The sequence below is a fragment of the Pezoporus flaviventris genome, unplaced genomic scaffold (assembly GCF_033815535.1).
Source record: "Pezoporus flaviventris isolate CSIRO_AGI_PZ_B2104156 unplaced genomic scaffold, CSIRO_AGI_Pfla_v1 ptg000016l, whole genome shotgun sequence".
In the NCBI taxonomy this organism is placed as follows: Eukaryota; Metazoa; Chordata; class Aves; order Psittaciformes; family Psittacidae; genus Pezoporus; species Pezoporus flaviventris.
The window spans coordinates 8,154,372-8,171,785 of record NW_026892564.1 but is presented as its reverse complement, the minus strand read 5'-3'; the positions used below and the strand labels follow the sequence as shown (position 1 = coordinate 8,171,785).

The following is a 17,414-nucleotide window of genomic DNA, read 5'->3' as shown; positions in this document are numbered from 1 at the left end:
TAGGAAATGAACAGATGCTCTGTGCAAAAATGCTAATCCATTATAGAACAGAAAAATGACAAGTTATTAAGCATAATCTTTTCAGAACTATGAACTCCATAATTTACCCAAATTAAAAGCTCCCTTCCATGAACCACGAAATTTAGTGCAAAAACTGAAATACCAAATGCAGCAACAGACGCATACGCACATTCTCATGCTTTCTAGGAAAGATGTGTCCACACTAAAACAGATTCTGGACCCAGCATGTACTATTGGCAAAATGAAAAATTTCTAACCTCTGGTCACTTCCCTCAGTTTTGTTTCAGCTGCAAAGTCTGCTGTCAGTTTTGTAAATTATTTGAAGCTGAGATCCTGGAAAAATAAGCTTGAAGAAAATCTAAACTCTGTGAGCCTCATTAGATATAAATGTTACTTCGTTCAGGTCAGGTTACCCTTCTCAGCTGTATGTGGAAGGGTATCTTCAAAACTCCATGCACCTTAGGAACATTGCTCTTCCAAAATCTTAGATGTCCTCCATCCCATGGGATTATACTTGAATAATCTCATTTCTTTAAAGGGCATCTATAGAAAATAGGCAGACAGGTCCTGGTTCTGAGCAACACAATAAAGCTGAAGATGTCCCTGCTCACAGCGGGTGGGGTGGGGTGGTGTTGGATTAGATGACCTTTGAAGGTCCTTTCCAAGCCAAACCATTCTATGATCCTACGATTCTGTCTGAGAGAATAAAAACCAGAAGAGTCTTCAGTGACATCACAGATTTCGGATATTCAAGTTAACAGTGGAAACCTGTCTTGCGGACAAAGGATATGTCTCTTTCTTCCCTAAACATCTGCCTACAACAGGCTGCAACACCAAACCAAGAACATTTATTCAACTTTTTCCTATTGTGGGAAGAAGGCAGGTGTTTTACCTCCCCTAAACTGAAGAAAGGCTTTTATTATCTCAGTTTATAGGGAAATTCTTGTCATGGTATAGCCAACAAGTAAACACTTCAAGTGTGCATGCAAGGGAGATTACAGCATCAAACATCTGCACAGTGTAGAAAGGCAGACTGCAGAAGTTAGCAGTCACACAGTGTCCCAGTTATAGAAAGGACATACAAAGCACTTCACTCTAGGAATACCAAAAAAAAAACCTTCCCAGGGAAAACGCTATACAAGAGTCTCCAGATTTTTTTCTTTCCCTTAAGATTCAAGCAATTAAACCTCTCAAACTCACAGAACATCAATGAATGATCCCCTACACTTAAAATTTCCACTGTTTGCCACTGTAATTAGTACAGTAATGCAATTACATGACAAAATACTACTTCATATTTTATCAAACTCTCAAACTGGATCAGACATCACACTGAGTTTAGCAGAATTAATGAAGTTTGTGTTTACCCAAAATGTCTTTAGAAAGACACTGTTACCATCTTTACTGTAAGAACAGCATACTGAAAAACCTATGCCACATATTTTTTCAAATCAACCGTTACTTCAGGTTAAAACAGACAACCTCTGGAAAAAAAAATGATTTTAGCATATTTTCAATGGCTCTCAACAGGCTTCAAGAATAACAACAAAACCACTACTGGAGTTTAGTACTGAGTAAGCTTTAACTAATGCCATAACAGACATCTAATTTCAATGATAAAATTTTGCTCCACAGCAAATAATCAGCAAAAGTCACCAATTCATATCACACCTGAAAAACAAAGGTTTTAAGACTGCAAATACAATTAATCTCCTACATTTAGACTTATCCTGGAATAATGTTTCAGACTACTAATAAAATGTAAATCTGAACTTTCTCGCTCCAAATGATGTTTCTACAGGAGAAAATAATACTTAAAAAAACCCCCACTTGACAGTCATGAATAGTTTTAAATGTTTACATCTTACAGCTACGTAGGAAAGCTAGAAAGAGCAAATGTAATGCAGAAATAATCATGCACACAGCACATTTCACAACCAACACACAATATAAAAGCATTCTCTCACTACACATCACAGAAACAACTAAAAAGACAATTTATGAATGTCATCTGCTTCTAGTGCCCCTCTAACAATGAACAAAATGCACGTATTCAAAAATGGAGGAAAAAGTCTTACTCTGCTATATCAAGATATCCACAGGAAGCAGCTGCATGTAGAGGTATCCAGCCTTCATTATCTGGTTGATTAATATTTGCTCCATTTTCCACCAGAAATTTCACCATATCTACGTTATCATCTATACAAGCCTATAAAGAAAGAAAGATTTAAGAGATAAGTTCATATTAAAGCTATTCTACAATACTTTGCATCTTTAAGCAACATCTTCAGGAAAAAAGGTCTGATGAGGGATTAAGATTTATTTGTTGAGGCTTGACGGGAAGAATTTGAGAGAAAAGCAGCAGGTGTCACAGATTTGTAAAAAAATCCTTAAATAAATGAATGAATTCACACAGAGTTTAACAAAACCAGCAAATATGGTTTCCTCAGCTACATTTTTTCTGGTTTTCTGAGAAGCCACTTAAAATCCCCACTGCAACCTTGTTCTCCAACATGAAGTGGTTCCATTTATAAAGCCCCCAGGCCCTCGCTCCATCCCAGGCTCAGCTCAGTCACTTGACTGCATACTACAACTGATTGAAACAACAGCTACATCATGAAGTTGTGACCAAGAGACGGGGAGCAGTTTGGAAAAAAAATACCATAACATGGTTTTAATTATAAAGCAGTTGAGATTAAGGAGTATGGAAGAGGATGCTATGTTGCATTTCAATACCCCCCTGCTGTGTTCAAATGTAGCATATTCTATACCACCATACATCTTTTAACAGTCTATTAATCACTGCTGTTTATAAACTTAAACTTCAGCATCAATTTGGCACACTGCAAAAAATATTATCATATGTTCACATCTCTTAATTACCAAGCAAATAGTGTTGCCCAGATGCAGAACCACTGCCGTTCTCCAGAACACCATCCTGACTGGCTCCTATTTGCTTTTCTTCTCTGTGTTTGAGTATTTTTCTCACAGGGTGCTCAGTTACTTTTCTTGCCAACTTCCATACTGCTGCCCTTAAAAGGGCAGAGCAATAGAGAGAAAAGTCCTTCTGCATTTCAGGACAGAGAGGACTCAATACAGCCAGACCCCACAAGACTGGTATTAATTTTTTAGCTTAATAAATCAACAATACTGCATAACCAGAAGACTGAAATGAGAACTTTTACTGCTGGGCTGCTAAATCCTTCCAGAGAATTATGCCTGTAATTAAATGCAATTAATTTATAAACTTTACTTTTCAGAATACTTCTACAGCAATAAAGACTGAAAATTATATACTGCTTTATTATAGCAAAACCCCTCAGATTTCCTTATTTAAGTAACTGTGCCTTCCAAAATGAATCTCAAAGCTTTCCTCCATTATTTAGCGCAGAGGCAACTGCTACACTATAAGGAGCATGCTGCTGCTCTGTTTAACCAGCCAAACAAAACTAGCAGCAGATTACCCCTCTTTGACCCCATTTGCTTTAGTTAAGTATGAACTCAACACTTTGTTTAGAATGCAACACAGAACTGTTTTAACACCAAGTCTCATTCAGACTTGTTCATCCATAAGCTTGCAGCTAGACTGCAACTAGACTGCAGTATACTGCTTGCATTATTTGTTTTTCAATTAAAAGCAAAAAACATTTGTGAGTGAAAATACTCATAAACCTTATTACCTTTCCAGGTATTCTTGAAAACTCCCTTCTTAGAGGATTTTTGGAATTATCTTTTTAGTCGCATCCACCCCTAAAACCAGCAGTTCTTCCAATAAAATAATTTACTAACATACTCCAGGAATAAAGACTAGAAACTCCTCAAGCATACTGTCTTAAATTTCTTCCACTGATCATCAGTGTATAATGTATATATGCTCTCAACAAGCTTGGAAAGAAAAGAATCACCTCACTTTGCAATACATTTTGTTACTTAAATGTAAAGGAACTAAATGCAAGACATCATAACTCAGTTCAGAAGGAAAACAAATTCAAGAAACACAGCTTTTTGCACTTAGCAGAAATACTAACCTAGCCATATTTCACACATGCCATATATACAGTTTTCTTGATATCCAATTTGGCTGACCATTGATATTCTATGTATATCTTAATGTCCACAAGCTTATTATGAGGAAAATGTATCAGAAAGCTTTGAAACTGCCCGAGCACTTAAAAGTATAGATTAATCTAACATTCAATATTCTGCGTACTTGTATATTGTAAAATAATTAAAATTCATAATCTGTGAAAAAGGGTATCTTAAAATTTATTAGCACTATTAAAAACAACAACAACAAAAAAACAACCAAACCATCTGGTTGTGACATACCCCAAAACAGAACAGACCTTACCCATTTTTCAAGTATACATCAGAAAAAGTGGCAAGACATACTCATAAAAATACAGTTGCTAAGTGAATCAAAGGCTTACATATGCAGCTCATTAAAAGACATATGACTAAGTGGCTAAAAATATTTGACCAAATTTGGGCAGTTTATTGTGCCATACATGGCAAGGATCAGGAGAGCTCAAACACACTTCGCATGTATTATCAGAGATTGCACATTCATGACAAGCAAAGATAAACAATCTGTGAGATTATACATATATTTGGACGATAGAAGAGTAACTATTAAGATAATAAAAGAATGTACTTGCTTATGCAAATGGGAGAGTACTGGCATCACTAGTGATCACACTTGGGAGGTTTAAATGATGTTCCTCAACTGATTACACAATCTGAACAACTGTTTTAACAATTTTATTATGGAACAACAGAAGCTGAAGTTGATGAACTAGAAGACAGTTGTCTAATTTAAAAAATACAACTTCTGAGCCTCTTTAAATACAGATTGCTCATAAATGAGCCTTGTACCCAAAATATTTAATAGAAAACCCACTATAGCCTCCAAGAAGGTTATTACCCATCTTAAGGTTAAGAAAAGCAAGTGCAGTCAATCCTATTGCTTAAGAACAGGTACATAATGCATCCTATTTCTCCTTGTCCCCTTCTCCTTTTAACAGCTCAAAATGCAGGTGTCTGATGGACCCTATCACTCTCAGCACTTTCCCTATGATAGACACCTCTGACTATAAGCAGGTACTTTAAGTCATAGAATAGAACCATAGAATCATAGAATAGTTAGTCAGGAAACCAAGGAACAAATGTTATAAGAGAAATTTTATCTTCATGTTTTTCCATTTCTACTCTGCTTGTCATTGCACTATCTTTGTAGTCACTTCTAAAAGCAGTATTTATCAAGTGCCAGAAGTGTCTCTGTTGTTAAAGACTGGCATCTTGGCCCCAAAAGGAAAGCCTGTCAAAACAGCATGATAAACTTAAAGCAGCAGCCTCCAAAAAGTCTGCCCTTGTAGATCTCAGCCTGAAAGTTATTACAAAGGAAAAAATCAATGCACACACCAGATGTATATAACAAAAGAGTTCCACTGATGTTAGTGACTTGGAAAGAGAAATTCTTATGATGACTTCTGGTTCTGTCTTACTCTCTGCACAGAGGACAGACAGCCACAGGCATTCCTCTTTCGTGTTTGCTACAATCCGTAAAGGATTAATCTCTTTTTTTGGCATTCATCTCCACACCCCGTCTCTCCCTTCATGATCCTTAGTTCCTACCTAGAGCCTCATTCACCACTTAGCGAAACAACAGGTTGCCCTAAAACTCTTTCCGAGAACTTGCTAACCACCACATCTGTACGAGTGCACGCATCAGCCAGCTCCAGGAGCCAAAAGATGAGCATGGGAGCTCACAATCAAGACTGCCTCGATCCCATGCACTAGTTTTGTCTCTCAACCCCATTCTCAGCCTCTATAAACGTGTAGAAAAGCAGCATTTCTGCATGAAGCACTCATTGCCCTGCCAAATCTGATGGAAGTTAGCCAATAGGCCCTAAACAGAACAACAGCTGGACAGTGCAATCATATAAACCTCGCTTCCTTTGGGAACTAATTTAGAAACTAGGCTAATTAGTCATAAAGGAAGCAAAACAAAGCAAAGTTGATAATACAAAGTCTGGTTACCTTTTCTGATAAGAACAGAGATGAAATCTCAAAGGAAGCATATTAAGGCCCAGGAAAGAAAACCACTCTCTATTTGTACAACAGCCTGAAACCTGGACTGCAAAGACCAGCAACGATCAACAACACTACCAAGCTCACACACAGACCAACACTAGGTAGATACAACTTGTTCTGGAAACAACATGTCTATGTTAAGTGAAACAACACTTTAAACTTTTTCCGGAAATACTTTCTGATCACTCAGAAGGGGATCACCAGATGCCTCCTGAACACACCAGATGTTAACTGTAATTCAGCATGACTTCCTATCCCAGTGCAAGTGGCATGTGATTTAAGCTGGCTCTCATTACTATCAGGTGTAAGGTACATAGATGAAGGGTAGTCCTAAGTTAGTAAGTACCTTAAAAATAGACAGCTTTAAAGGAGGTACCTAGTGCTTGGCCCCTCGGTGAGTAACCACCCAAAGAATTCAGGAGAGAGCACTCCTCCCCAAAAGACAGGGAAAAAAAATCTGTATTTTTTATTGTTTTAAATAAATCAGGAATCTTGTAGGGAAAGAGGCAATCAATGAGTTAGACTGTCCCATGTACATGCAGCTTACATCAGACTACAATTTCTACTGGTTTTCATCAATGAAGAGATCTAATGAGATAATGCCAGGTTTAGATGTACTTTTTTACCAGTATTTTCTAGAGAGATTAAAACCTACCTTTTACTGTTACCTGACTAATATCCTGATCTATTCCACAAAATATTCTGCCTCTAATAGTAGAAGCTAAACATTATATCTGTCATCACATTTCATTTTTCCTTATTTAGTCTTAGTATGGAAAGGAATCAAAAATATGAACATGGAATAACATGTTAAGACTTAAAGGGATAAACCAAGCCAAACAACCATTTTGAATTCCTGTGGGAATGCTAGAAACAGGAGAAAGACCTCACGCAGTGTCCTGGAGAATAGTTTATCCCTTCCTTTGATTCATCTAGTGAACCAAATCCAGTGAGTCCAGTGGAACTAAGCAGGACATTAACATCTTTGTTAACATACCCAAGAACCAAATTAAGAGAGGGCATCCACACCTAGCAGCAGAGCTGGTTAAAAGCAGTTCCTGTTCTCTTCACCCTGGGTTGCTTGTTCCCTCTGTTACCACATACCACACCCTTATAGTTATGCAGACATACTTTGCTGAACTGGATCCAAGTGCATCAGAAAAGCAATTAGAATTTAAAATTACATAAAATAAGAAAAGGACAGCAATATAGTATTATCTGTGTCTGATTAAAGCAGAATTATTTGCTTTGATTATCTTAAAATTGTTTCTTATACTCAGAGAAGCTGTGCTCTGAAATTCATCCTCACATCCTAATTGCAGTATCAGAAACAAAATTTGTTTTACTATGGAATTTGACCCATTACAAACCTTGTGTTAAAGCTTCTTGTTTCAAACCGACACCTCAAAGAACACATTGCTAATTTGAAACCACTTCTACCACTCACACTTTTAAATTTACAACACATTTTAGCCTACTTTCTTTTTTGTACAGACTTCCTAAGGAAATCACGTTAATCACTCTGTCTACCTGGTTGTCCTCCCTCCCTCAGCAATTTCAACTGAAATAGAGACTGGAATAGAGGCTGAAGAGAATTAAATTCACTATTCATCATGAAAAGGTGGTTTAAGAACGAGTCCTCTGAACTAATGCTGCCACAGAATAGTTCACAGCGTGAACTCAACAATTACTACTTTGACCTAGGTCCTCTCGCTGACCTTCTGGTGAGCTCAGCTCCCGACAGTCAGAACACTTGTCCCAAAGTCTGCAATGATTTCTGCCCTCTTGAGAAAAGGTTTTGTGAGGACAGATGACATTACAGTTCACTAGTTACACTGTTTGTGAACATCTTCTGCCCATTTTCATTCTCCCTGGGAAAACAAACAAACAAACAAAAAAGAAAAGAACAAGCTTACATATTGCAATTCTTAATTTTATCTTTTTCTGCCAATAAACCACTGAGAAGATATAGAAAGATATTTGGTCAAAAGATCCACAGCAACACTTGAACAACACTTTCCTCTTGTTAGGTCATGTATTTATTCTGCACATTAACAATGCAGCACAAACAAGTGAAGTGGCAGATGGCATTCAAAATGTAAACATGATCCTTATCTAACTTCCCAACTACAGATTCAAGGTAACCCAGCAGTTACAGCCACTAGAACACAGGAGGGATATTTTTTTTGCACCTTAAATTTATTTGTAGGTTACATTAATTCAATGTTTTCATATAAAGTATAACATCTCCAGTGTCTAATATTAGTAATGACAATGTCCTAAGACTCACTGAGTACTTGGGAAAACTTCCAGCAAAAAAGTGTAATAAGTATGACCAACATATAAAGTAATGAAATATTAGTAACTATTACACTTATTTACTATCTAAGGAATGGCTATAAAAGCATGTATTTTCCATTTGTTCTTTTTAATACAGTACATACAGGGTGGAAAGGCTGCTGTTGATATTCATGTTTACAGTAAAAAACAAGACAGTTCTCGTGTTGTAAGAGAACTTCAGGCACTAATCTAGTATTACAGATGACAAATATTGCTCAATTCTGAAATTAAGTATAATCTTTCCAGTGTTCATTTAGCCAATTCACAAGTCAGCTTCTGTTTTTCAGTAAGGTGGGGTAATACCAGATATCTCTGCATACTGACAAAATCTAGTTTTAGGATTTAACATTTTACTTCTTACAGCATGCTTAGTAGTAAAACTTGAACCGCTTCACTCACAGAAATCCTTGACAAGCTAGTAATATTACCCTTCTGCTACACTAGTGTTGCTTAGCTTATTTGTAAATATTGTGTGTATGATGCACGCGTATGTTACTGTCAGTTAAGAACAGGCCTACTATTTAAAATCCTAGAGAGTCGGTCCATACAAAATTGTTAAAATGACAGTTGCCATATCCAACAACTCCAATTAAACAACCATTTCAAGAGCATCTCTTTGCTTCTGCAAGCTGTGGCAGTTTCAAGTTTATTGTCTGTATTTCTCTCACCCCAGAACATGAGTCAATCTTGGCATCAATTTCAACGTCAAACCCTTTCCCCCACTCCACTGCAGCAAACTTTTCTCCAGAGAAATTTCTTGGAAATATTTCACTATGAAGTGTAGAAAAGGAGAATCCTTTCAGACACCTGCAAAAACAGGTGGGCAAGACACTTCCTCTTAAGCAGAAAACACTACTTGAGGCTGATGCAACCTTTCATGTCCATTTAAGTCTCATGGGGAAGGCATGCAGAGACTATTGAAACCGAGCACCCATTAACCACCATTACTTTGAATGCTGCAAAGCTGTTGAGGATTGACAAAAATAGACAAACCATTCCAGAACTCACACTTCTCTAGTTATTATATCCCCTTCATGTAACCACCTTGTCACATGCACAAGTATAGCTCAATGAAAGTTCACTTAGATTTTATTTCAGCTCCAAGAGGTGGATAAAACCAGGAGTTACACAAAATCAATAACCGTTTAGCTCAAATATTCAGTAAGAGCATAATGTAATTTCTATACAATTCTGCTTTGTTTTTTTTCTGTTACACTGCACTATTAAATTAATTACATGCCCTTAAGCTTTGCTAGTTTGTAATTTATAGTTAAGCTTGTACATTTAATTAAAGGCACAATTCATGAAAAACACTAAAATCTATTGCTGTTGAAACTGACAATCTATGTGTTAGAGATTTCATACGGACTTGCACTATTTAAACCCTAATGGATGCTTAATCATAGTTTTTAATCAGGACTGTAATAAAATACATATATTTAAGTGGGGTTTCTGTCTTTCAAGCAGAGATAGAATTATTCTTGTCCTTTAACCTCCTGCTAAGATAAATAAGGGAAAGAAGAGAGTCAGCCATGACATGTTATTTACTATAACCAGAGATGCTACCATTTCTGCTAGCAATGCCAGCAACGGATAAAGACTCACTCTGACAGGCACTCTATGGACAAAAAAAAAACGAGTCTAATGTGTGTTTATCTGTTTTTGCTGAAAAAAAAAACCAAAACCCAACTATTCCAGGCTACCTAGTATTACACTCAAATCTACTTTTAAATAAATATTTGGGGCTTTTTTTTTAGCTGAGTGCAAATCTATCTTCAGGAACACTGAAGATAACTAAAAGTTACACCTCAATTAAAAATACCATACTAAATGTTTAGTGTTAAGTTTTAATGGTGTTCCTTTCTTTCAACTCAAGGAAAAATTTCCAGACAACCTGCCAAAAAAAAATACCTGGAAAAAACTTACACAGTTGTCTTGAACCCTGAAGGTTTAGGTAGGTAGTATGTACAAATTATGTATGATATTCTTATTTCTGCTACATGGTGTTGAAACCTATGACATTTGTCCAGCAGTACCAAATTTGTGAATTTGGGAGTTAAATCCAGAACCAAATTTCAGACTCATTCCTTTCACAAATCGCATCCTCACTCTTCTCTGGCCTATGCCTTCAGTTTGCTTTCTGAGGCAATTTCAACATTTGGGGCTCATGCACCACAGTGAGTAGGACATAGATATACAACTTCCACTTTCACCTCCTGATAGGTCTGGAAGCAGTCTTTATGCTTTAAAAAAGAGGGGTCTAGGATTAAACAGAATTTTCATACCTTAAAATACAGTGCATGCTATGCTATGCAAATACAGCTATGCTTTCACTAAAAATTTAGTGCGGCAATTTTGGCAGATACTGATTATTTTTCATGGTCACCCAATGGGTAAATATTAAATCTGAGAAGAAGGCAGTGTCACATAGTGTATGTATTTCTGTTCCAGTCAAATTTAGGAATACACCAATCATATTTCAAATACTTAAATTTTTTCATGTGCAGACATATTCTGCTTTTAGCATATGGGCAAGTAAACAACTTCCAGTGCCAAAGCAGCTTTTCAATTTAAGATACCTAACATACTGATATCCTCTAATACATGCTCTTAATCAAATTAATCATCTAGTAAAACAAAAAGGCATCAAGAAAACTTACTAGAAGAATCTGTTTACATACACAGACAGGTTTGTTGTTCACTTCTATGTACCCTGGATTAAATTTAAACCATCTGTGCCAAGTTTCCCTTTTTTTTCTTCTGCTGCTATCACCTCTATACAGCTCTGAGCTCTTCAGAGAGGAAAACTGCACTGCCTTGGAAGAAAGCAAATCTGGCCGCATCTATCAGCACTTTGCTATGAACTCTCATAGGTTACATAGATCCAACACTTAATCTTCTGCTTTAGCAGGATCTAGGGAAGTTTTCATTGCTGTCTAATTTTAGCCAAGTGAAGTGGCAAAGCTGAGTAGAATAAAAGTAGTAACACTGAATTTAATAAAAAAATGATAATCCTTCATGCAATTGAGGGAAAAAAATATACACGTTGATAGAGCATACTAAACTAACCAAGACAGACTTTCTGTGTGCTCACTTTCCTAGTACACATTACTGTTGACAGTAAAAAGCATCTTTAACCGAAGAAACCAAGAATACAGGTACAAAAAGGAGGTAACACACTCACTATAAATGAATGAAGCATTCATACACACCTATAAATGCTTTATTCAATTAGCACTTGCCACGTGGTTTTATCATTTTTATCATTATACAATATATTAGTAGTAAAAGCATATTTTTAGTAAGCTGATAAGGCTGGAATTGTTCAGGACTTTTTTCCTAAGTAGGTGAACCTATGGAAATAAACAACTAATTTGCATAATTAAATTTAACAGAATAAAAAAGTACACTTAAAATATAAATGATACATCGGTTAGATTTATATGTATTGTATATGTAAAAAATTAATACAATCATGTTGTACTTGGATGGAAACAAGAATTAAATTAGAAGTCAAAGTGGCATTTGAAACACAAACATTAATAAAATTATTTTAATTGTGGTAAATATATTAATCAAAACTGCATTTTGCACATAAAACCAATCAAAGGTAGTATGACATAAACAGGAAACTTAACTGTTTTTCATAATTTTCCATTTTTAAGGAAGGAATATATTGCTACTCCTGTTTTCTGTTCTTAGACTGGGAAAAGCATTCCTTCTCTAATACAAGTCCCAGGGAGTTTTTTGATGTATGATCAAATGTATGATTCACTGAATAGACTAGATGAATTGGAAAGCATCTTGAGCTCTTCAGAAATGTTACTAAGTCTCGAAACTGACTTAGGTTGCAGATCAGCAGGTTCAGGATGAAAGAAGAGTATTCCGACAGCCTCACTGAAATTTTAGCAGAGAAACAAGGATGGTCTAAAAAGCAAATTAAACAGACTTTTAGTAACATGATCCAAAAGCAAATTAGCCAGATTTGTTACGGTAAATATCAAACAGTTGCTCTTTCTTAGAACTGTATTTTTTAACACAGATTTTGTCTATTTAGGCGATAACAAGGTGAGAAACCTGCAGCTTCCTGTCCCACAACCCTTCAGGTGTCAGACAACACCTGTGCCAGGTGTAGCAGAAGGAACAACTCCTCAGGGCAGCACTAGCTCAGAAACAGGGAAGCACAGACATGTTGGTAAAACTCCAGAATAATCCTGTTAGGGTTTTAAACACCTAAAGACAGAAGTGTGTTACACTCACCAGTAATGTGGGCACATTTTAACTTCACTTTTCAACAGAAAAAAACAAGACGCAGCTCTCCAATTTTCCTTTTCAGAAAAGACTGGCTGTGGTACACACATAACTACATTTTAAAATAATTCATTTCTGACTTCAGAAAAATATTCAGAACAAAAATCTAAAGAAACTGGGAGCAGGTTTGTTCTCTGATCTGCCAAAAGTTTGAAGGAATTACTCAGGGGATTACATAAGGCATAGACAATGCTAAAAAAAATCCAGTGTCAGGTAATTTCCATTTACATTGTCATATTCCACATCAGCATCACTTGGAACAACCTGTGCAAAGCCTTCTTTTCTCATTTAATCTGCAAAAAAGAAATGTCACTGCCATCCCCAAAAGGTAAGGTACTTGCAACAGACAAAGGTCACCAAGATTCAAATAAATCCTCTGGCAAGGACAAGATCAACTCAGAATACACCTAAAGCCAAAACTGAAGTCAGACTAGGCACTTCAGGAATCTCTTCGAAGTTAAATAAGGGTGTACTCATGCTGTGCCATTACTAAGTTTACTATCTTCTAAAATAACTCACACGAAGTACATTGCCATGCATAGTTAACAAAACTGCACAAACGAGACAGTCATCAAATGCACTGCAAGCCTCTGTGCAGTATAAAGAATGCGAAAAAGTATTCAACATCTAACTCCCTCTCTCTCAAAGACTAGCTATGCAGCTGTTCATCTACACAGTTATGGTTTGCAACTTCTAAAAAAGTCATTTTTGCCTCGATGTAACTTAACACTCTATTTTCAATAGGCTAGCCACATCTTGAACTTGCCCAGCAAACCCTCGCTGGCTGGAACCAAGAGGAGACCTGCACTCACTTGCATATGGTTCCTCTGCCCCAGCAGCATTTCCAGTCCTACCTCCAACAATTATCTTTTGACTGCATCCAAATTTTTCACAAGCACAGGAAAATAGCCACAAATGCTTCTCAACAGAGACCTCCTAACAATTTATCTCCCTCCACAAGCGTAAAAACAACATCCACTTTGTGAACTTTCCTTCTCCCAAAAGAACACAACAGAAGTACCAGCTTTGACAATGGACTCCGTCTGGTCTATTTAAACAGGAAATACTTTGGTATAGTTGTCTCATTACAAACTCATTATGACAAACTAATGAAGAAACTGCAAGTAATCACAAGTTCCTAGGAAACCCCTTACATCCCAATTACACTGAAAAATGGACAGGAAGATAACAGACAACTAAAATCATCAAAGTTTCTATAGATGCATCTGCAACAGAATGTACCACTATATATACACAATACATGGCTTTTTAAATGGGCCAAATTTCAAAGTTTTGGTTTGGTTTCATTTTCTCATGGGTATCACACAGCTCCGAAGCCATTATTCTACAAAGCAATTTGATTAGGAAGAGACAAAGCAAAGGAATGGCAGCAATTAAAAAGAAAATATTTAACAACTAAAACTGTGACAATATAAAACTGGAATTTTAAAGAACAAGTATAAATGGTATACACTAAGTAACAGAGAGTAGAAATTTGAGGAGAAAAGATATGAACATCAATGAAAAAAAGCTGGCAGTGGCAGCAATGCTAACACGTTTCTTAAATATATTAAGAATAGGAAAAAAAAACCAGCAATGATATAGGGTAGATATACAATTAATATAGGAGTTTATCAACAAATATCTCCACTTTGTGTTTTGAAAGAAGCAGAAAGTTTTGTCTTGCGTAATGTCTATTTTATTTCTAGTCTATTTTATTTCTAGTCTACTAGAAATAAAAAAAAAACACTAAAAACCCCAGATCAGTGTTTAACTCTCTAGAGCCTGGTAACAGAAATCACAAGTATGCTTAGGCAGCTCTCCAGCCATATTCAAGAACTTCAGGCAGCGTCAAGCTTGCCAATGTTTATTTTCTGAACAGATCTTGAAATACCTGGGAAACAGTGGAGGGACTGTTAACACTGTACCAGCACAGCCAAGTGTTAACACAGATGCCTAAATGCGTTAGCTTGTCAGCCATATTGGATAAAATAAATAAAACACACACACAGAAAAGTCCATGTGACAGATACCAAGATATCTGAGGTTCATTAAGCTTATTAGCAGGAAGGCGGTATCATGTCAACACAGTTATAATGCTTCAAGGGCTTGCTTAGCTTCACCAAGAGCGCCATTGCCTCTTTTTGCACCATGGAGCTAGACCTCATCAACACTGAAGGATGCAGCTGAGACACACTCCTAAAATCTAGGGCACTAGCAAACACGGTTTTGAACCAACATGAGTCCAAAGAGGCTTGTAGCCTTGCTGGATGGAAGTTGACTCCACACAGTTCATAAATGTTCATGAAAGCTTATTAGCAAAGACACCTTAGGGGAAGAACCTAAACAGGCTTCCTCATCAGAAGACACCTTTAATTATGTCTCCCCAAATCTGAGTTAAACAGGTTTCTCTCTTTTTTTGGCAATAAATCATGAAGTCCTGATTTGGCCATAAACCATCACATCAAGTATCAAAGACTAACTCCACTGTTTAGGCACACAACGAAGAGGTCATGCTTGCCATCCCCTAATTCTCTGCAAGCATCTAGCTTACAAAAAGAGCAAGGACACAGCTGTATTTTCATAGAGCATTTTTACCTCTGTATGCAAATATAAACCTGTAGTCTAGCAACCTCTACATTTTCCACTTCTCACTAAAGAGCACGTTTTATCCAAGCAAGAAAGCAACAGGAAAATACTGTACCTAGATGAGCAATTGTAGTCAATAATATACACATAGAAATCTGCACGGCACTCATGCCTTATCTGCTCTTTTGCCACAGCACAGGGAATTCATACATTAATGCAGTAATCTATAGCTTCTCAGTCCAGCATGCCAGATTTTGGAAGTTTCAAGGAGAAAAGGCATTGAAGAAAAATGCCAGAAACCCAAAATTTTACTTAAAAAAGGGTGTTTATGGTCACTACTTCATCAACAGTGTCACTTCACAGAAAGCTTTCAGCTGAGTCAAAGTAAGACAATGATGTATTACTTCCACTGTCTTTAGCAGCACATAAAATCACTTTCAAGAAGTTAGCAGAAGACATCTTTGGTAAAAGTTATTGTAGTCAAATGCTGATAAAAACACACTCTAATAATTTATTCTAATTGAGCTTATAGGATCTTCTTCCCCTGCTACACTTGATTTTACACAATTATATAAAATCAATATCCCTGTTGACAATAATTAGACCCTTACCTGCATATTCTGCATTAGGATCTCTGACATTCAGATGACAACAGTGTTGAAAGTACTCATAAATGCCATCCCTATTGGATAATTTGCATTTCTGTGTTTCAAGATGAGTTTTAAGCAATATTCTGTTCCCTGCAGGAGGTAGTATTATAAAACCAGCAAACCCTAACTCAATTTTGAGCTAACACATGCTAACCACTCAGGGCATGATTCTGTAGGAGTTCACTGTTGACAAACATGGAGGTCCCAGTCTCCTCCTTCTCAACCACACACTCCCCAAAGCATTTGTCAGACTATCCATTAGCCAATACAACTCACCGGCAAGGCAGAAACAACCCTTTCTCCCTCGTCACCCACTGAAATAAATAACTAAGAAAACAGGAGGGAAAAAAAACGCACTTGTAGTACGAAGCAAGAGCACACCCTTCCAAGGCAACAAAGTACAGTATTGCCGCAGTCACGTGTGGAGCTGCAACCACTTCAGGCTTACCTTGTCACAAAGAATTCCGAAGAAAGGGGTAGAAGCCTACATTTCTAATTATGTAGTAACTCATCTGTGTTGAGTTCTAACTTCTGAGAGACTGCTGACATCTTTGAATTTTACCAGGACAGAAAACAGGCTGCCCTTCTCTTTACCAGGACTGTGTCAGCTTGAAAGACATAGCAAGAACCCAGAAATCTATTGTTTACCTGACTGTAGGAGTACGCATGTCATCGTGAAATTAACCATAAATATTTTAAAGTCTGCTTCTTGTACATCATACTGCTAGTTAAAGACGATTATTATCAAAGAGCACAAAAATAAAAGGCTGGTTGAAAAGCACACTGGCTTCAAGGTCAGTCACAGCAATGTGACTGACTTTACTGACTGCTAACAGGTGGAAAGAACACAAAAAACAAAACAGATTTGATTATATGGAGAAAACATCCACATTGTCTCAGCATGGGGAAAGTCTATGTGCTGCTGAGTTTTAGCAAATAACCATTCAGTGGCCTTGGCAGGGATGGAGCGGTAGCAAGGGCAGGGGTAGGGTTTAACAGGGAAGATTTCCAAGTTTCCTTATTTCAGACAAATGGACAAAGGCCCATCTGGCTTTCTCTATTATTGAATCATCCACTATTCATGCTCCAAACCAAAAGCTCCTGCAAAGCAAACTGTTTTTAAAATGGGTTCTCAATTTATTTTCATGAAAGACCTTCTCATCTGGTGTGGGGCTGTGCTCCAAATACCTCAGAGTGCACAGTGAGAAACTGCCTCCATGTTAAACAGAAAGGAGAAACCCACTCCCGGACGCACCAGCAGACTACCTTCACTGCCTTGAGCTTGCTTTTTCTCTTCTATGGTGCACACCTCTACAGGAATTCCTGGAGGGGAAAGCTGTTCTGCCAGCTTAATTTACACTATTAAATTAGCCAAAACATGCTTAAGCTTTATGCTTCTCTAAGGACTCT

The 17,414-nt window shown here is 37.0% G+C and overlaps 1 protein-coding gene across 7 annotated transcripts in view; it reads right to left on the bottom strand.

Moving 5' to 3' along the window:
* PPP1R12A (protein phosphatase 1 regulatory subunit 12A) overlaps positions 1-17,414 on the bottom strand; it is a 117,471-nt gene that overhangs the window by 68,358 nt on the left and 31,699 nt on the right. For 5 of the 7 annotated variants that reach the window (XM_061454704.1, XM_061454702.1, XM_061454697.1 and 2 more), the window contains exon 2: positions 2,100-2,230. The exons of 1 other annotated variant lie outside the window; for it this stretch is intronic. In XM_061454704.1, the coding sequence (XP_061310688.1) occupies positions 2,100-2,230 (131 nt within the window). Of the gene's footprint in view, positions 1-2,099; positions 2,231-7,111; positions 7,946-17,414 lie in introns of those variants that run through there. One more of the 7 variants, XM_061454701.1, reaches the window with a different exon arrangement.